Raw genomic sequence first — 21,517 nt, forward strand, 5'->3', positions numbered from 1 at the left:
TTATGTCATGCGGTTGCTTCATTTTACAACCGTTCATTTTATTTTGGTTTAATTTGGTGTTCAAGGGGAAGCAGTTGCTTTTTGTCCACATAAGTTACCTCATACGCTTCATATTTCTACTCACTTTTCCTTGTCTCTCACACACGTGACTTCTCAGCTCATGCTGCCACCTCTCCTCGTAAGATACACTCCATCTCTTCTCCAATAAGATGCTCCCGAGGGGACGGTTGCACACCCATGTTGCTATGGAAACATGTTTCCTAACCCCATTGAGTTGCATTCTGGATACAGCGCTGACAGACAGCTTTGGGGCGTGTTCCTGGTTGTGGCTCACGCCGGGGCATCCGGCTCATATAACTTGCGAACATGCTAACGTTTCCAATGATAAAAGCGTCTGAGAGAAAATCAAGGTGGATTCTTTAGCACCTGCAACACGAATCAGAACAGTTGGTCCATATCTATAGTGACTGTACTGCAATACTTTTTGGAATTCAAGTACAGGGATACATCAGCTTACGAACTTAATCAGTTCCCATAAAGTGTTTGCAAGGCGAAAAGTTTGTCTGCCAAACATTTATTTCCCATAGGAAACAATTAAAAATCCCCATAAAACATAATTTTCTCCTAAATAAGCCTTAAAACTGCACACAATATACCTTAGTTTATGTATCATAAATGTGGTATTGTATTGTAATTAAAGAAATAAACTTTACTGTATAATAAAGTCATTTTATTTACCTTTGTGATGGTCGTTGGTGTAGTTGCCTCTTGATGATATCTGAGTGAAGTTGACATGCTTTCTCGGCGATAATACCCTCATTCACACTGTCCCCTGCTAGCTGCTTTTTGTTAATCCAAATCAAGTTTTTCAACTTCTTCTATTGCCTGAGACCGTTGCTTAGACAAAACCGAAACACCCTTAGCCACGTAGCAATAGTCGACTTAGCATACTGGTACTGGGAAGCTAACTTGCACAAACGCACACCTCGTTCGTGTTTTTCGATGATCTCCTTCTTCTGCTCGACCGTAAATTTCTTTTCTGTCCTCTTCATCTTAACACTATCCTTTAGTGGGGTCTTTTTTGGTCCCATAATAGCAAAAGTACTCCACTCGATAACAAACCACGTCTGCACTCAAAGAAAGGGGCTGTTCGACCATATGGCTTGGTGTTCATCTGCCGAAAACTAGTTCGTTAGCCAAGACTATATTCTCGCGAATTTAATGTTCGTGAGGAGAAACGTTCATTAGCTAAAGCGTTCGTAAGCTGAGGTGTCACTGTATAAGGATGTATAAACAATGGCCGCAGACGAGCTGACATGATGATGACCTCTTGTCACCCGTTAATTTGCTCTCAGCTCCTCTTATCATTGAGAGTGGGAACAGGCAAGATGGAGTGACGAAGTGCACGTCTTTGTGAATCCAACGCGGCCTTTATCATTGCGGGATAGAAAAACAGCCCAGAGCAGTAGAAGATTAGCTCAAGGACTTGCTATTGTGAAATTGGTGAGAGGAAGGCACAGAATGTGAATCAAAGGTCTGGATAAAGGTTGCTCTAACATACGTGCCATACTTTTCATGTGTATTTAGCTCGGCAGTCTAAAGCTCAGATACCACTGAACAGAGTCGAGGATTTAAATTGTGAATTTGGCTCAGAGTCGCTTGTCTGTCATGTGCATGTGTCTTTATATTCTGGGCATTTTTGAAGGCTTCCGTCAAAATAAATGCGTAGGATTTTGTACACCCGCAGTGGAACATCGATAGTTAAAACCCGCAAATTTGAATTTCAAAGGTTTTTCTGATGGAAAAACAAGGGTACCTCAACTCTCTAGATACAAAATAGAGGTAGCGGTGTAATGGGAATTTAATGAAGGAATTAATTCCAGTTTAAATGGTTAACTTCTTTATAAAACATTCATAGCATCAACGGGTGAGCAGTAGCGCTGACAGCGAGGAGACAACAACTGAAAAAAAATTGTCATCCATGATTCAACGATGAAAACTGTGAAGTCGTTTCACAGCATATACAAACTGTGACGTAACGCGCAATTCTTCGTGGCCGAAGCATGCCAGGAATCGTTAGCCAGAATTTGAATTGTAGACAAGGCTGCATTGTGTGTTGCTGTTATCGATGCAGCCTTTTTCAAAATATGTACTTGGCCACTTTACGATTAGTTCAATTCAGTGGCACTTGATTCAACAGTCGAGTTGACTCATCAGTGATTACAAGAACCCATTTGGCTGCGGTGATTATTTGAGTGAGATACTTTTGTTTTGCCTAGTTTGAAGCATCGTTGAATCTTGATGAATCATCAGAGCTCTGTGTTGACGTTTGACAGTATATTGTTGTCACTTTCTCCACACACAAAAACAAAACAAAACAAAAAACTAATCACTTCCATTACCACTGAGGTGCCTTCACGCTTTTATAATGATATGCACATCATTTAAAGGACAACCGACGTCTCTGGACAAGTTGTGTCCATAATTTGTAAAATGGCTTCAAATGACTTCTACTGGCCGTATTTTAATAAGATTCCACCGCATATAGCTATATTTTACGTTTTAAGACTCGCTCTGAATATTCAGGAAGTCTTGTTTTTGAGTTAGTGACGAGTCCGTATGTGACATCATGAAAGGACCGCCCCCTGACCGAAAAAAGACACATTGTAGCAGTCCTTCATCAACGTCAATGGATTTTGCTGTACATGTTTGGTCTGAGAACCATGTTGCACCCAAAAGCCGACAGAAGAGGGCATCCAAGCTCCATATAAGGAATTTATCAGCCTGTGGAAGCGGAGGTGGCCACTGGAGGTTGCCATTTTGTGCCTCTTTTTTTTGGGTGAGACATCTCCCCTCAATGTTGCCTCAAAATGGCACATATAATTCTTTAATCGATTGCAAACATGTATGCTTTCCTCTTCAGAACTCTTTGAATCATATTCATAACTGGATGTGTAACAAGAAAGCATATTCTCTGAATCTGAAGCCATTGTTTTGATTCTCCAGCAATGCAAGACGTCTTGGCGTGACGTCACGAACTGGGGGCGGGACTTTCTGAAAATGCCCAATTCGCAGCTCAATTTTTTTGCAGATTTTGGACACTTTAAGTCATTTTTAATGGTGTTTTGCATTTGAATAAAAATATCATACTGTGTGTTTTGGGTATTTTAGATGCTATAAAACGTTTTTCTGATGTCAGTTAAAAAAGTGACTTTGGTTGCCCTTTAAGTGTTTTGTCATTTTGACTGACATCCAAAGAAGAAGAAAACAATCAAAATAATTGAAACACAACTATTCTATGGTGCCCAACAGAATTTGGTCAAAAGGCAACCACGTATGGGGTTTTCGTCCTTGGAGGTCAAAAGTCACATTGTTGATAGATCCTCCCTTTGTTTCTAGCGGTTTTCCGGTTCTGTCAGAGGACCAATGTCCTCTGTATGTCCAGGAAACAATGTTGAGGAGCAGCTGTTCGAACAATCGAGAGACCTGCAATCAGTTGATTGAAATAGCATGAACAATTGACCTTCATCCCGACGTGACATGTTTAAAGTGTAATTTTAAAATTCTGTGATTTTTGAGACAGTATTATTATACTACTCAGGTGTACCTAATGTTGTGAAGCCTGATTAATGCCATCATGTCAACCTGCAATCGATTTAGTGTAGCGTAAAATAAATGCACACGATAGACAAACATTTGAGTTTTTCTTTAGTAACCACAACATAGTTCATCTAACTTTTCAACCTCAACGCCTCCAACCCCTGCCCCCACCTCCCCGCCATGCCCCAAACAGATAGCAGATGTCTCCATCTCTTTAAAAAAAAAACAGTACACCGCAGGTCTGCTATATAGCACATTTGACAATAAGGTTTACTCGAACTTGCTAAATAGCAGGCAGATTAATCAACGCCTTTCGATGTTTGATGTTTGCTCAAATTCAATGAGGCCTCTTTTGATTAAGACGATGTGCACGTTTATAGAGTTCTTAATTCATGAATGAACAAATTTGTGTCACGATTTGCAAGGTGGTGGTGGTGGCGGACCCCCAAAGAAGCAGGGTGGAGGGATAAGCAGGGTGTAATAAGGAACAAAATCTCAAACAAAATAGTCATCAGAACAAAAAGGTCCAAAGTAGCAAACAAAACCACAAGTAACACATGACAAGGTGAAACAAACAATGACCCGACACTGAATGGTCGTGCCGGGGGTCCTTTTAACCGCCACTGATTAAAAATGTGGGCTGCAGATAGGGCCCTACAGTGCCACGCGTGGGTCGCAAACCAAAAACGTTAGTTTGATTTGTTTGTTTTCCCTTTCCCTCAAAATATAGCCTCACTATGTTATACCAAGAAACAATGGCTGACAAATTATTTTAGTCTTCTTCACTATAATTGTTGACATTCATTCTCGTCATTATTCTAAACCACACTTGAGGGACAACCAGCGAGCATTTGTCACTTTGTAGAAACCACAACTAATGAAGCCCTCCAAGATCTGGGAATCATTCTACACAGAAGCTGAGGATTTTTAACACACTTTTTATTTGGGTGACCTATTTTTTTCAAGCTTTTATTGAATCTAGTGCTAAAGCGCGTCTTTCAGATTTCCCCCACTTTTTTTGTTGAGTTTTCTAGTGACTTCCCTCTCACTCACCCACACCACTGTCACATTTTTCCTTTTGCCTTGCTTGATGTTATTTGCTTTTTTTAAATGGCAATTACAACACAAAATGGGAAGAGAGCAATTGTGGGAATAAGAGGAATTCCCAAAGAAGCTGTGAAGTCCCGTCCCCTTTCTCTCTATGCAGCAGTTGGGCACGCTTTGAAAACCCTGCAAATCTGTGAAGGGAAAGGGAGCCCCCCCCCTGCATGAAAGCAAGGGTTGGGACGCTGGTTAACCGCAGGGTCGAAGCAGGCTGCCCCGATTTGAACATCACAGGCAGAGCGTGGTTCGGCTCCTCTGCACAAAATCACTGCTGCACTCCAAATCACAAGCTTCCTCTGGGCCTGTGTTTATCCACAAGGAGGGCTTGGCTGACCAAAATGACACCCTCAAAAGCGTGGAAACGTCGCATGTGTCACCAATCAGTAACTCGTCCTTTTGGCTAAGAAAACGCGGCACTGAATGAACATCATTGAGGATGCCATTAGATGAGTTGCTTTAGCGATGCTATTAAATGTCCTTAAAATCTGCACGGATGGCCAAAAAAAGCCTATTTTCAAGAAATGATCATTTTTTTTAAAGAAGAATTTGATTCAGATGTGAAAATACACACTAAGGATAAAGCATATTTACATTTTCAATAATTCTATTAAAAATTAATGCCCTCTGAGATAGATAAAAGACGATGGATTTTTCTGATGGACCCAGGACCGTTTCGTCTTGTTATGATGTATAGAGTGTATCATTGTGGAAATACTCGACTCCTCTAAAACACACTCACACATTTTAAGATACTTTTCAGTCTTCCTGAGCACTTGTTCTTACCCTCTTAGACATTTCTTGAATTATTGCCAAGCATGCTTTTTTTTAAAAAAAAATATATTTGTCATTTCCAATGAAAGTTTACTGTAAAACCGAAACACAAAATGTTCACCTAAAACATATAATTTCTAGTCTACTATCTTAACGCTAACATGTTACTGTAAATAGAAATGTCACGCTTTGCAAGGTGTTGGTGGTGGTGGACCCGGAAAAAAAAAAAGCCTTTAGGAGGGAGGAGCGTTGTGTATTTGACAAATTGTATTAAATAAAATCAACAGGAACAAAATCTTAAACAACAGTCATCAAAACCGAAAGGTCCACAGTAGCAAACAAAACCACGAGTAAAACATGACAAGATGAAACAAATGTGACGGGGTGATACAAACAATGACTTTTGTTAACAAAGTGACTTTTGTTAATGAAAATGTCAAGATGCAAAATGTAAAAATACAGTGCTACTCGCAGCTCCGTGTTTCCTGAACGCAACACACTTATAGCTGCTTTGCCTTTGGCTATTGCCTCGCATCTTCCTGGCAGCAGACAAAGCTACTGGCAGGTCTTCTCTTTGGGTATAACAACTACTATAATAAAAGGTGTACAACTCAAGATTTGGATTTACCTGAATACTGCAACAAAAAAAAACCACCCAAAATTCCAATTTGTTGGACCGCAAACCGTGAACATGGCTTCACTATATTAACACACTTTTTTCATGATCTCATGCTTTGTCATAGTGTCATAGTTGTCACTTGGAGATTTTCTCTTCACACAAAGTGTTATGACATGTTGACAGAAACTACAAACGCACGTCCTGATTTTTAATCCTTCAATCTGGTTGTAAGAACAGCCCAGAAGGTGCAAAAGCGTAGACGTCTCATTTGGTTCAGTCGTGAGAGCAAACGTGGGTTTATGTGATAGTAAAGCACTGATATTTCATAAAATAAAATATAGGAGTTCTGGGATCGCTCCTCACAGTCATGTTGGATTGAGACGGTGCTTTTGTTCTGCAAAATGGATCTTTTTCTCTTTCTCGGGGTGGGATCGGTGATTGCGGCTGATGACAGCTCTACAAAGAGGAGTCGGGTTTCTCTGGTGGGTTCCCAATGGCATAAGTAGCTGCAGCCTGCTTGGCAGCATCAGGTTGCTCTTGAGGAGAAATTTTATTCCACCAGCCGTGGAGCACATACGCTTCTCATTTTATGCTTCTTACACATGTTAAATGAGTAGACTTTCTTTTATGTTCAATTATGCATGGGGAGATATTTTAGAGCCTGTATTACTGCTTAAAATGAAAGGTGTTGCTCTACTTACACAGTACATTATATGCAAACGGTGTAATTATCACACGCTTTACATTTGTAATTTGAAAGGACTATTTTGTGTGTTTATTGTCTTTGTAAGATCCGGTAAATTGAATTATTATTAGCTGGGCTCGCAGGGTGGGGGCAGGGGGTTATATGCAGCCATCTATTTTCTATGGCATTTATGGTCGTCACGGTTACGGAGGAGTTGAAGTCTCGGGTCATAGCTCATGGCACAGAGCAAACAACCATTCACGCTCATATTCACAGCGATAGACAATTTAGTGTTTTCGAAGCCAAAGAGGAGATTTGAACAGTCTTAACTGCGGGGCAGTGTTTGCTATACAGTGAGACCTCAACTTACAAACACCTCAACTTACAAACTTTTTGTCTTACAAACGTCAAATTTATCAGAATCAGAATCATCTTTATTGCCAAGTATGTAGAACATACAAGGAATTTGTTTCCGGCAGAACACACACACACAGATTTATGAAAATTAAACCTTATAATAAGCACTATTTTCATAATACACACCCACCACGGCTGGCGGAGTGACTTTATGATACAATGCAGTGTATTTCTTTCATTACAATACAATAGCACATTTATTATACATAAAATAAGGTATGTTGTGTGTAGTCTTAAGGCTTATTTAGTTGAAAATGATATTTTATGGAAACCCGGGAACTGATTATTCCCATTTTAATGGTTTCCTATGGGAATTATTTTTTTGAGATACACACTTTTCGCCTTACACACTCTGTCTGGGAACCAATTCAGTTCGTAAGTTGAGGTCTCACTGTATATTGTGTCAACGCTCCTGTTTCTTTCTTTATTTTCTGTCTTGGTATTCCTTTTCGAAAGCTATCTTCGTTTGGGGTCAAGACGAGTGGAGGCAACTGATGGGGGGGGGGTTTCTTGACAATAATGGGTTTTTAATGCCCACATTAGTCTAAAGACGGCATTGTCATGAATATTACGATTGTGGAGTCCATCCGTTTTAAGCTATCTCAGGGGGTGGCCATTTTGCCATTTTTTTTTGTCAACTGAAAATGACCTCGTAGTTACTCAGGGCTCAGGTATTGTCGTTACGACTCACCTGTTTTCTGAAGATGAGATATGATTAGTCATTACCTGAGCCCTGAGTAACTACGAGGTCATTTCCAGTCGACAAAAAGTGGCAAAATGGCCGCCCTTTGAGGTGGGGAATAACAGGTGGATTTTACGCAATTAATTCATATTCTCCAAACGCAATCAAAGTTGTGTGTTTAGACAAGTGGGGCTACAGAAAGCACCTTATTGTTCAGAAACATTTGTAAAGAGATTTGCTTTAGTCCTCCCATTGAACCTTCAACTCAAAATTCGCGTTTGTGCCTGAAGGAGAGAACTAGAATGAAGCAACTGAAAATTAGCTTCAGGGTGCAAAATGACTGTTTTTTTGTTTTTCTTGGACAGAAATCCGCAACCAGTTGGTGGAGCAGTTTAAATGCTTGGAACAACAATCGGAATCCCGCATCCAGTTGCTGCAAGACCTGCAGGAGTTTTTCCGTCGCAAGGCAGAAATTGAACTGGAATATTCCCGCAGTTTAGACAAACTCTCCGAGAGGTTTTCCTCCAAAATCCGCAGCTCCAGGGAACACCAGCAATTCAAGTACGTCCGCCGTCGTTTTTTTTTCACCTCTGTTCTTGGTCGACCTGTCCTCTTCTGAACCGTACGTAGTACTTATGCCTATGCCCTGTTTGGTTACGGTGCAGAAAATAAAATCTTAAATTGTATTTATGATCCAAACTGGAGTATCGGTGATAAAAACCAACATCTTTAAAAGGTTAGCTCGCCGAGGCATATTCAGCAGTACACGGCTCGTTAAAGAAGCTCTGTGCGGACAACACATTTGCTGGACTCGGTATGCTTTAGTTCAGCACTTGACATTATACATAAAGGCCTTTCGCTCATTCTATCAAATCACATCGAAATATGTCACAGATGCTCCACAATAAAAGTTGTGAATTGCTTTTTCATTCATTCTATGTTAACCGAGCATGCTTTTTTTTAACCTGAAGAATACTGCAAACACAAGGAGTGCTTACCAACAGGAGCGCCCAAACTAGGAATCAAACCCAGAATCTCTTAAATGTTAGGCAAAAGTGGAAACCACAATTCCATATTGCGGCACTACAATTTTCATGTAGCAAGTAGTCAATTAAAGGACAACCGATGTCACTTTTTTGTTTTTTAACTGACATCAGAAAAACGTTTTATCGCATCTAAAATACCCAAAACACGCAGTATGATATTTTTAGTCAAATGCAAAACACTGACTTAATGACTTAAAGTGTCCAATATCGGCAAAAAATTGAGCTGCGAATTGGGCATTTTCAGAAAGTCCCACCCCCAGTTCGTCACGTCACACCAAGACGTCCTGTATTGCTGGAGAATCCCAACAATGGCTTCAGATTCGGAGAATATGCTTTCTTGTTACACATCCAGTTATGAATATGATTCAAATAATTCTGAAGAGGAAAGCATACATGTTTGCAATCGATTAAAGAATTTATTCCATGCCATTTTGAGGCAACATTGGGGCAACAATGGATCACCAGAGAAGAGGCACAAAATGGCAACCTCCATTGGCCACCTCCGCTTCCACAGGTTGATAAATTCCTTATATGGAGCTTGGACTCCCTCTTCTGGCGGCTTTTGGGTGCAACACGGTTCTCAGACCAAACATGTACAGCAAAATACATTGACGTGATGGAAGGCCGTTACAATGCGTCTTTTTTACGGTCAGGGGGCGGTCCTTTCATCTCGTCACGTACGGACTCGTCACCAACTCAAAAACAAGACTTCCTGAATATTCAGAGCGAGTCTTAAACCGTAAAATATAGCTATATGCGGTGGAATCTTATTAAAATACGCTGAGTAGAAGTCATTTGAAGCCATTTTACAAATTATGGACACAACCTGTCCGGAGACGTCGGTTGTCCTTTAAAATTTGGTGCAAATGTGAATAAATATCCTTTTTTTCCTAATCTTTTTTGTTGCATTGAAAGCCTTACGGCAGGAACTAGAAATATGTTATAGTACTGTAAATGTTTTATGACATTCAAATTTACGGCAATGCGCATTTGCCCTCGCTGGCAAGTCTAGTATACGTTCAATTAAATTGCTCTCATGTAATATCTTATCAAGGGCCTATTTGCATTCTGTCAAGGGATTACCATGACATTATATACTCGGCTATGTGATTTATTCACCCGTCATGTAGTCCTCGTTCCATCTATTTTATTAACATTTAAGCAACACCGTATCTCTCTTACCATAATGGATAGCGCAACACGTGCCATTTGCATTTCTCAAGAGTTTTCTGTGTTGGGAAAATCAATATAACTGCATTGAACAGCAGTGTCACTGCAAATGAATCTTGTGAAAAATGAGGTTGTGGGTGTGTTCGTCTTCAAAATCCTGATGAAAAGTCTTCTCGCAGGGAGCCCTAGCAACACATTGACACACGACTCACGCAGGGTATGAAATTAAGCTCTGCCGCTCCCAGAATCAAGCACCTCAGGGCACGTCGGCGTGCTTCTCTCTGAAAATCTGGAGCAGTAACCCAGCTGAGATCTGGCAACCCGAACCGGCGCCAACCCGTCATTTCATTCCAACCCTTGATCATAGTGGTAGGAAATAAGTCAGCAATGCGACATGAACACTTCCATCTTGACTCTATCGAAGTGTGAACACCTCCAACGGCGTCAGCGTGACACTTCCTGAGAAAATACAGGTAATTATTTTTAGTCGGCGTTTCATCTGTCAGGTTTCGTGAAAGAAGACTGCTGTGTGACAAAGAAAGTAATAAATATAGCTCTATGGAGGCACACGAGTCCATATTAGCCTTTTCGAGCACAGCGGTTACCGCAGTGGTCAGCTCACCGTGTTATCCGGTTACAAAATGCACGGACAGGGCTAATTCTTCATATACAGGGTGACCCAAAAAGAAAGGGCCCCAACTCTTATTAGGCCCCGTTTGTTAGTGTTTTGTCCGAATGAAATTAAGCTTTGGTCATAACTAGTTTATTACAGTAAAGTCTCGTTATATCGATATCGGATATATCGATAGTCCCGGTTATATCGATACTATTTCTATGCACGCACAGAGAAAATTACATGCAAACAGGGTCGGATATATCGATAGTCCCGGTTATATCGATATTTTTTCGGACTCCCTTGAATATCGATATAACGAGACTTTACTGTATATTCAAAACATCACATCAAAACACTAGGGTCTTTGGCCTTGTTTTTTTCTCTGTTCTATAGCATATGATCTAGATGGTCTCCATTTAGCTCCGTGCATTTCTTGAGGCGCAACACGAAGTTGTCCATGATGTTTTTTACAGACTGAATTGGTAATGGCTTTCATCTCCTCCCTGATGGCTTTCCTGAGTTCCGTGATCGTTCAGGGTTTCCCAGCGTAGACTCTGTCCTTCAGATAGCCCCAAAGAAAACATTCTGAGGGCTTTGGTCCGGGCTATGGGGTGCCCACTCACAATCAGTCTTGAGACTGATCACTCGGCCTCCAAAGTTTTCTTTCAGCCAATCTCGGGACAGGTTTGAGGTGTGAGAACTTGCTCCATCTTGCTGGAACCAGAACCTTCTCATGAGCGACGGGCAGATGGACCAATTCAGTCTGTAAGATCGTCATGGACCATTTCGGGCTGCGCCTCAAGAAATGCACGGAGCTAAATGGAGGCAATCTAGAACATATGCTGTAGAACGGAGAAAAAAAAGGCCAAAGACCCTAGTTTTTTTATGTGTGGCTTTGCATATAATAAACTAGTTATGACCAAAGATTCATTTCATTGAGACAAAACACTAAGGAACAGGGACTAATTAGAGCCTGTTTTTTTCTGGGGGGGGTCACCATGTATTCTTTCAACGAATGTATAGGCAAGGATGCCTCAGAACAGCAAACTAACAGAAATATTGTGTTTTATTCTCTACACACGGCATACAGTGGGAGTGAGGCGAGACTCAGAGTTGTGCTCCTTTTACTCTTAAGAAGTGAGGAGTTATTCACTATTCCTGACAGCTCCTTCAGTCCAAAAAGAACCATTTTCCCGGGGCTGGCATTGAATGAAATAAAGAAGACCTGGTTGACTCCAAAATGAAAGGTTTGAGCAGAAATGGTTAAATAACGTGGATGCGTGTTGATAAAATAGCCAATGGTTGTCTGGCTTTTATGACATGAAAACTCCATAGAAACTCCATTCGCGTATCCTTGGCTGTCATTTAATTTGCTGTCGGCCAGAATAACATTCAAAAGTTTTCCTCTCGAGAATTAAGCATTCAAACTGTGCATGACCGACCTGTTTCCAAAACAAGGGGAAGACTGTTCGATTCCTCTTGAATATGATATTGTTCCTTTCTTGGCCGTCCTTCTTTGTGAAAGTTGGCATCGAATTTGCGCGCGGCAAATATTTGACTGGATAATTGAATCCAGCTGTGGCAGCAGGTTACATTCTGGCATGTTAAGAATCTCCTCCCAGTTGACACAACCCCGTTGGCACAACTTGAATGGCTTAACCTTTCCGTCTGTGCAATGGGATCATAACCACAGAACAATGTGGCAGTGGACACGACACAGAAAAAAAATAGATGAATGCACACAATCATGCTCTTGTGAGATAAAACAATGCTTGTGTAAGAGTTGGACGACTGCTGATGCGTGCACGGCACTCAGTAGGCATCACCAATTGACATTGTCATCCAATCGTTACATTTCAGTCGTCATATAGTTTGGAAACGCGCCTTGAGAATTTTCATAAATGGACCCAAACCACCCGTTCAACCACACTAAAGGCCTGCAACTGTTTAGCGATAAATGCTCCCACCGCAGGGATTATTTCCGTGTGTCTATCTTAGGTTTTATGGTCGTCATTCTCAAGATGGGAGGAGCTCAGACATACAGTATTTCTTGAGTTTCCTTCAAAATACACGGCGTTTCGTCAAACAACAGCTAGGAAAATGTCTATCATTCCCTCATTGTTGTATCCAACGGTGATATCCATTGACACGTTCCGGTTTGCAACTAACGGGTGGCACTGTCGGCCTCGCCTGCAGCTGGACAGGTGTTGGACATTTTAATCAGTGGCAGTTAAAAGGACTCCTGGCATGACCATTCTGTGTCGGTTCATTGTTTGTTTCACCCTGTCAGGTTTGTTTCATTTTATCATGTTTTACCTGTGGTTTTGTTTGCTACTTTGGACCTTTTTGTTCTGATGACTTTGTTGTATGGCAGGGGTGTCATAGTCATTTTTTGCCGCGGGCCACATTGTAGTTATGGTTTCCTCTCGAGGGCCGTTATGAATTTGGGGAACCCATTAGAATGTTTAAATCCCTTTAAATATTATATATAGAGCACACAGCAAATTAATGAATAACTCGTTTTCAAATCTGAAGTCAAGAATAATGACTTTTATTGTGGTTGACATCCAAAAATATGAAATTTTGGCTCAGATTTTAGCAATCATCATGGAATTTAACAAGTTTGATTTGCTTTCGCGGGCCGAAAAAAATGTTGTGGCGGGCCGGATTTGGCCCGCGGGCCTTGACTTTGACACCTGTGTTGTATGGGATTTTGTTCCTACTGACTTTATTTAATACCATTTGTCAAATACACCCTGCTCCTCCCTCCTGCCTGCTTTTTTTGGGGTCCTCCATCACCACCACCTCGCAAATTGTGACAATCATGAGATTTGAATGGAGATAGTGCTAATCCATTTTTCAAATCCACTGTTGGTCCTCGTGCTTCACTTGGAAGCCGGGTACGGTTCCAACTAGGACTGGGTGATCACGCAGGAGGCACACCCACATACACACAGTATCGCTGCAGTACACTGCAGTATAAAACAGAATAAAATAAATAAATACATAAACAAGACTAAGTACACAACAGATAAGTACACATGTCTGACAATTTACCAAATAATAACATTTTACTGTTCAACAAGCCAAGTGTATAGATATTAAGACAACCAAGATCAGTTTTAAATTGTGAAAAACATCTTAATTTTGAAAGGCGCTTAGAAATGGCAAATTTCCCCATTGTGGGACTATTAAAGGCTTTCTGATTCTGAAATAAAATGTATTCTTATTACCGTATTATTATCTGTTTGAAGTCATCACAATCCATATTATAACAACTAGTATGTGAACGCTAAACCAATATATATATATATATATATATATATATATATATATATATATATATATATATATATATATATAGTAAAGTCTCGTTATATCGATATCGGATATATCGATAGTCCCGGTTATATCGATGCTATTTCTATGCACGCACGGAGAAAATTACATGCAAACAGGGTCGGATATATCGATAGTCCCGGTTATATCGATATTTTTTCGGGCTCCCTTGATATAACGAGACTTTACTGTATATATTTGCAGCATGAAGGATAACATTGAAGCCATCTGAATGTCGGCAAAACAATTGCTTTAATCTTCCAAAGATGCCACGAGCCGATCATTGCCACATTTGTGGCCGCTGCAGCCATTATTATGCCTTTCATCTCTTGCCGATTATAACTGGGATTTGGGATCACTCCAATCAGCCCATCAATGAAATGTGCTGCTATTAAGTGTTTTATGAAGCGGACCTAGAAAAATAGACTGTTTTTTGTCAGATTGCCTAGTGTGTACCGGCCCCCACGGCGCACATGCACACACATTCGGCACATTAAGCGGATAATGAATAGATATACTGTCACTGCAGTTGCTGCTAATTGTAATTAAACGGTGGAATAATTAAGACTGAGCACAGAAAGTCACAATAAAAGATAACAATTTGGTGTGTGCACTTTTGGACCAGGCAGAAGGGTAATCACAAATGCTGTTAATAAGATGTGACACCCCCCCCCCCCCCAAATGTGTTTTGTGTACCGTATTTTCCTTGATATTCTTCAAAAGATGACCCTGCGCCTTATACACAGGTACACCTTATATGTGAAGTAATATTGAGCGACAACAGGTCAACTACTATCAGCAGCCACTGACTCCATTTCCACCAGTTGAAGAAGTAGTGCGCAACTTATATATTTATGTATTATATTTGGAAAACCTTTGTCATTCATTGAAAGTGTGCTTCAAAGTCCAGTGCACCTTATATATGGAACATTTTGGGGGTGCTCTTGATACTCTGATGCACCTTATGGACCAGAAAATACTGTAATTAGGTTGATGGTGAACCACCAATTTTGTTGACATAAAGCCATCAAACAGAATGCAGTGGTACCTCTACTTATGAATATATCTTCATACGAAATTTCCAAGTTCGGAAACGTCTCAATGAGAAAATTCAACCTCTTGTTGTCAAAGAAATTTCAAGAAATGAAAAGTAAAAATACAATGTGGACTGCCATTCACTTCTCCGAGTTTCTTGAACGCAAACCAGTTATATCTGCTCTGCCATTGACTATTACCAGGCATCATCCTGGCATCCAATTGGCTAAAAGGGACGACTTCAAGTTTGGAAATAATAATAATAATAATAATAATAATACATTTCATTTATAAGCGCCTTTCTAAACTCTCAAAGACACTTAAAGGGCAACCGACGTCTCCGGACAAGTTGTGTCCATAATTTGTAAAATGGCTTCAAATGACTTCTACTGAGAGTATTTTACAAAGATTCCACCGCATATATCTATATTTTACGTTTTAAGACTTGTGCTGAATATTCCGGAAGTCTTGTTTTTGAGTTGGTGACGAGTCCGTACGTGATGTCACTGAAGGAACGCCCCTGACCGAAAAAAAGGACACATTGTAGCAGTCCTTCCATCACGTCAATGCTTGTTTGGTCTGAAAACCTCGTGTTGCACCAGAAAGAGAGAAGAGGGCGTCCAAGCTCCATGTAAGGAATTTATCAGCCTGTGGAAACGGGCTGATTCATTCCTCACAGAAGCTCGGTGGCCATTTTCTGCCTCTTTTTGGGTGAGACATTTCCCCCCAACGTTGCCTCAAAATGGCACGGAATACATTCTTTAATCGATTGCAAACATGTATGCTTTCCTCTTCAGGACTATTTTAATCATATTCATAACTGGATGTGTAACAAGATAGCATATTCTACGCATCTGAAGCCATTGTTTTGATTCTCCAGAAATGCAAGACGTCTTTTCGTGACGTCACGAACTGGGGGCGGGACTTTCTGAAAATGCCCAATTCGCAGCTCCATTTTTTGCAGATTTTGGACACTTTAAGTCATTTTTATTGGTGTTTTGCATTTGAATAAAAATATCATACTGCGTGTTTTGGGTATTTTAGATGCTATAAAACGTTTTTCTGATGTCAGTTAGGAAACAAAAAAGTGACGTCGGTTGTCCTTTAATGGATATTTTGATGCATTTTTATGATATAGGAAGCATTTTGTCAGAATTTTTGGGGTAAAGATTTAATTGTAAAACACTTCACTACTTTCTACAATATTTTCTAGTTAATAAAAATTGTTTTATTCTGGAACGAATTAATTCTGTAAGTAGTGGTATCACTGTATTTTTTGTTTCCGGTACTCTAATATCATTAATGTTAATTCTTGTTTCGTCTGTACCATAACGCATTTGGGGATTTTAGAGATTGGCTGGAGTGTGTGTACTCTATGTACACAAGTATTTGGACATCTGATACTTTGTGGCATTTTGATGGTCAGATGTTAAACTAATTCTCAACGCCTGGTTCACAGGCGGCCATCGATAGGTCGGTCTTATCCCAATGCATTGTACAGCTGGTGGAAATCAGCATGTTATACAGCCACTTCACCGTATGTACCTTTTGTAGTTATATGCCGAAGCCGCGGCCCCTGCTTGTATACAGCTGTGCATTCGCAAATATTGGCAATCTTCATCCCAAAGCAAAACTACGGCATGAGCTGCAAACTAGTAAAAGGAAAATGAATATGCGGTGCATGCCCATGTGCCATTTTTGTCTTTTGAAACAGTTTGCTGTCTCGGTTGTTTGGTCGATAAGCAGCAGGCAGACAGTGTGTAGCGGATTAACAGCACTCAGCAAACAGTCTTGTTTGGTTTGATGGATACACATTGGCTTCTGAGAATCCTGGCTGGGGAAACATCACAGGATTTGGGTGATTAAGATGATGGCATTCAAGCATAAAGTGTGGTTGGTGCACCCCAATATAATAGTAATACATTTCATTTTTAAGCGCCTTTCAAAACTCTCAAGGTCACTTTATACAGTCACAGGTTATGTTTTTCTGTGGTGGTGTCGGGCAGTGCGCTGATCCCTGAATCAAATTTCTCTGTCTGAAAAAGCACAGCATTGTATTTTTTTCTTTTTTTTGGGAGTGGAGAAATTGAAGAAATAACAAGGGGTTCTCCATGTTAATGATATCCTATGAATAAATACCCACGACGCAATGCCATTTCATAAAAATCCCACCCATTACTCTGTAGAGAACATCGTCTTTATAGGGCCAATTGGAAGAAGAATTGTAAGATGGTCTTTGATGTCAGAAAAGAACTATTAAGAGGTTGATATATTTCCAGAGATGTGGGTCACGCGCAAGTCTAATTAGCGGCCGCCCGCAACTGTGAAATGAGGTTAGTGGGAACGGAAAAAAAAACATTGTGTCCTCTTGTTGCTTTGACTCTGACATTGCCTGCTATTAATTTGAATAATATTGTGCTTGTAGGTGGCAGTGGTGTTAAAATACTTTGCGTTGTGAGTGTCTACTTTTATGTGTCGAAGGTTACTTAATAAAATCAGGAGGGTGGCTTTGCTTTAAGATGTGCTGAGGAAAGTCTGGCCACTTTTAAAAGACAACCGACGTCTCCGGACAAGTTGTGTCCATAATTTGTAAAATGGCTTCAAATGACTTCTACTGAGCGCATTTTACAATGATTCCACCGTAGCTATATTTTACGTTTTAAGACTCGCGCTCAATATTCAGGAAGTCTTGTTTTTGAGTTGGTGACGAGTCCGTACGTGATGTCACTAAAGGACCACCCCTGACCGTAAAAAAGACGCATTGTAGCGGTCCTTCCATCACGTCAATGTATTTTGCTGTACTTGTTTGGTCTGGGGACCTCGTGTTGCACCAAAAAGCCGCCAGAAGGCCAGAAGAGGGCATCCAAGCGCCATATAAGGAATTTATCAGCCTGTGGAAACGGAGGTGGCCACAGGACGTTGCCATTTTGTGCCTCTTTTTTTGGGTGAGAGATTTCCCCCCAATGTTGCCTCAAAATGGCCCAAATAAATTCTTTAATCGATTGCAAACATGTATGCTTTCCTCTTCGGAACCAGTTGAATCATATTCATAACTGGATGTGTAACAAGAAAGCATATTCTCCGAATCTGAAGCCATTGGTGACGTCTTGGTGTGATGTCACGAACTGGGGGCGGGACTTTCTGAAAATGCCCAATTCGCAGCTCAATTTTTTGCAGATTTTGGACACTTTAAGTCATTTTTATTGGTGTTTTGCATTTGACTAAAAATCTCATACTACGTGTTTTGGGTATTTTAGATGCTATAAAACGTTTTTCTGATGTCAGTTAAAAAACAAAAAAAGTGACGTCGGTTGTCCTTTAAGGATGAGCAGAATTTGGAGGCGCATGGTCCCCAAACAGCACAGGAGACTTATCTGCAGCCCATTTCAGCAGTTTGGAAGCTCAGCTGGGATCACTACAAAAGAACAGACAATTATGATGAAGAAACAGCCCATCCCAGAAGAGGGAATCACAATGTGGTCTACTTTAGACTTGATTTTGCTCAAAAAATACATAATTAATAATGGATCAATTTAAATTCCCTTTGTATATTGATCATGGCACATGTTCTGTTTCTAAATCCAATATTATTCTATTGTGTTGTATAGTTATGTAATTGTTTATATCATTTTGGAGAATGTGGTGGCGTCACACACTCGCTGCCTCAACAGGAATGCGCAATCGAGGGGCACAGGAGTGTAAGTGTGGGTACTGGTTTTGGGCCTAAGACAACAGAACCAAACAATTTATTACTCAAATAAAGTGTTTTTATCGTTTTAATGGTGTGTTTGTTTGTTGATAATCGCTGTTTAGGGAGAAAAAAAACAACTCCAAATGTGACTATCCGAGCTTCTTACTAATCCTGCTACAGAACAAGCTAGCTGGCTAACTAACTTCAATGAAAACAAGAACTCGGGGTTGGGGGGGCTCAAGCATGCCACACAGGTTAAGAGTGCTGATATGGTTGTGTGAGTTACTCTCTGATTCCCAGCACTTGTAGCTGGATATCAGCCTCATAAAGCATTAGCGTCAATGATTAGCATTAGCGTCATATCTCGGGGCTCGCCTTTGATGTTGTTGCGGCTGCGTAGTCTCAAACCCAAACACACCAAACACACACAAAGACGCACACACACACAAATCCCCCACCACCAAAACACAGTGGTAATGATTTGCTCTCATTTCCTCCTCTCTCGTTTCTGGTCCTCAGAGTGGATTGACTGATTGAATGTGCCGACAGAATCATGACACAGAGGGAATGGCTTTGGAAGCATACCATATGTGTCTCTGTAGTTGTCTCGTGGTGTATATGCAATACTCTTTGGATTTGAAAGCACTCTTGCCGCCAAGCGCTTAAAGTCATTATGCGGCAAAGTAGGCCTGTGCATCATTCTACATTTAACCAGTTGATGTCTAAAAGGGGGCATATTTTGGGCAATTCATTTTTTAGGTAGTTGTTTTCAAATACAGTAAAGTCTCGTTATATCGATATCGGATATATCGATAGTCCCGGTTATATCGATACTATTTCTATGCACGCACGGAGAAAATTACATGCAAACAGGGTCGGATATATCGATAGTCCCGGTTATATCGATATTTTTTCGGACTCCCTTGAATATCGATATAACGAGACTTTACTGTACCAGTGTTCTGGCGTGTTTGTTGAATATGAAATGACGTGACCTATTTTGTCAACAAATCTTTCACAAGGACTATGCCGACTGTCAAGTCAGCTAATTACATAATCGCACCGCCAAAATGATTTTCTGCACTTGTTAACTTTTAACAGATGAGCGGGGCTAAACTGACATGTTTTCGGTTCATGTAAACGCCAGTGGATTAGCCAAAAACAGAATCACATTTTATGTTTTACAATATTTTCATTCAGCAACTATGCTTAAAATGACTGCCGCTGCTTATTTGTCATGGGAGACAAATGTTTAACCTTTCCAACAACCTGTAAAATGGAACACAATGAATACTTCATAAAAATGACCAATTATCTACATCCTCATGGTTTATTTTCTTGTTTTCTAGGAAAGACCAGCACCTGTTGTCTTCTGTGAACTGCTGGTACCTGGTGCTGAACCAGACCAGACGCGAGAGTCGTGACCATGCCACCCTCAGTGACATCTACACCAACAACGTCATTCTGCGCTTGGCCCAGATTAGCGAGGATGTCATCCGCCTCTTCAAGAAGGTCAGTGGATGCTTAATTCGTTTGCGGTGCGGCCTCACATTTCACTGTGAGAATAGCATAGAATACAAATAATTTTTATTATCCATCCATCCACCCACCCAGCTACATACCTTGCTATATACCTAGCTAGCTTGGTACGTAATGCTCCATTTGTAAATGATCAGGACAGCTAGCATTTACAGATGGCTCAATGTTGGTTTTTGCTAGTAACTAAAGCCACCGTGTTATTTCTGAGGCAGAAATGACTTCAGTGTACCCACCAGATGAAAGCAGCATTCAATTGTGTGACATTTACAATGATGCTTACGCCGTAGGCAGGATTACAACTTCAAAATGTTTACATTATAAAGTGTAATCATTATTCCTAATTGGTCCATTTCTTAGGAGTTCACTGTGTTATTTTATTTTACATTTGTTGTGCAGTAGAATAACACTTTTTCAATGACTCTATAATTATCTTTGTTGTCAGTAACGGTGGTTTTAAAACTGGTAATTTAAAAGCAGGTTGCCGGTTCGTGAGCGGCATTACATGTCTCAACCGGTATGTGATGTCAAAAACGTTCTATATTATTGGATCTTATTGCATTGTGCCAGTGTGTTATTAGCTCTGGGTGGGGTTTGATGTCCTGGAGAAGCAGAAGCATGCTGAAAAGTGGGGGTTGCATAGCCCTGGACAATTTTTTTGTCTAGACGTGAGCAGCATTTATAGCTTGGATGTTTCTGGCCTTATCCAAACATCAGAACTTTGGGACGTGTCAATAATGTCAGGAGTCTCCACCCTGCTTCAACAGAAACTAGTTACCCCAGAAACTGGGAATTCTCTTTCCGTCTGACCTTTATTCTGACAATGACAACTACTTGAGGTGTGGCATTTCGTCGACTCAACATTCACAGGCTTCTCAACGATGTTGCATTTCTGGCGGATCGTTCCAAAACCATTCCCATTCTTACAGCGTGTTGCATCACATTTATTCATTGCCTGCCTGAACCCTCGCTGCCCCCCCAGAGCCTCTGCTCTCTGCAGTACATGCTCCAGTCTGTCTCACTTTAGAGCCATTGATGCGCACTCATGCCATTCACCAGCCACCCAAGCCCTTTTGGGACTTTGAAGTATATTACGCATCTAGTTTGATGGGACTAAAACAAATAAACGGAGTTTGCACACATCACCACATTTTTGTCTACACTCCATAAATTAACTTATACCTTCATTTTTTTGGGAGGGCAGCA

General features: G+C 40.6%; 1 protein-coding gene across 1 annotated transcript in view; it reads left to right on the top strand.

The window, feature by feature from the left end:
- Positions 1–21,517, top strand: part of srgap3 (SLIT-ROBO Rho GTPase activating protein 3) — a 68,651-nt gene that overhangs the window by 9,476 nt on the left and 37,658 nt on the right. The window contains exons 2-3 of the mRNA XM_089010540.1: positions 8,244–8,439; positions 20,125–20,287. Of these exons, the coding sequence (XP_088866666.1) occupies positions 8,244–8,439; positions 20,125–20,287 (359 nt within the window). The remainder of the gene's footprint in view (positions 1–8,243; positions 8,440–20,124; positions 20,288–21,517) is intronic.

This window comes from Hippocampus bargibanti, linkage group LG12 (genome assembly GCF_051943395.1).
Source record: "Hippocampus bargibanti isolate YZ-2025 linkage group LG12, ASM5194339v1, whole genome shotgun sequence".
Lineage (NCBI taxonomy): Eukaryota > Metazoa > Chordata > Actinopteri > Syngnathiformes > Syngnathidae > Hippocampus > Hippocampus bargibanti.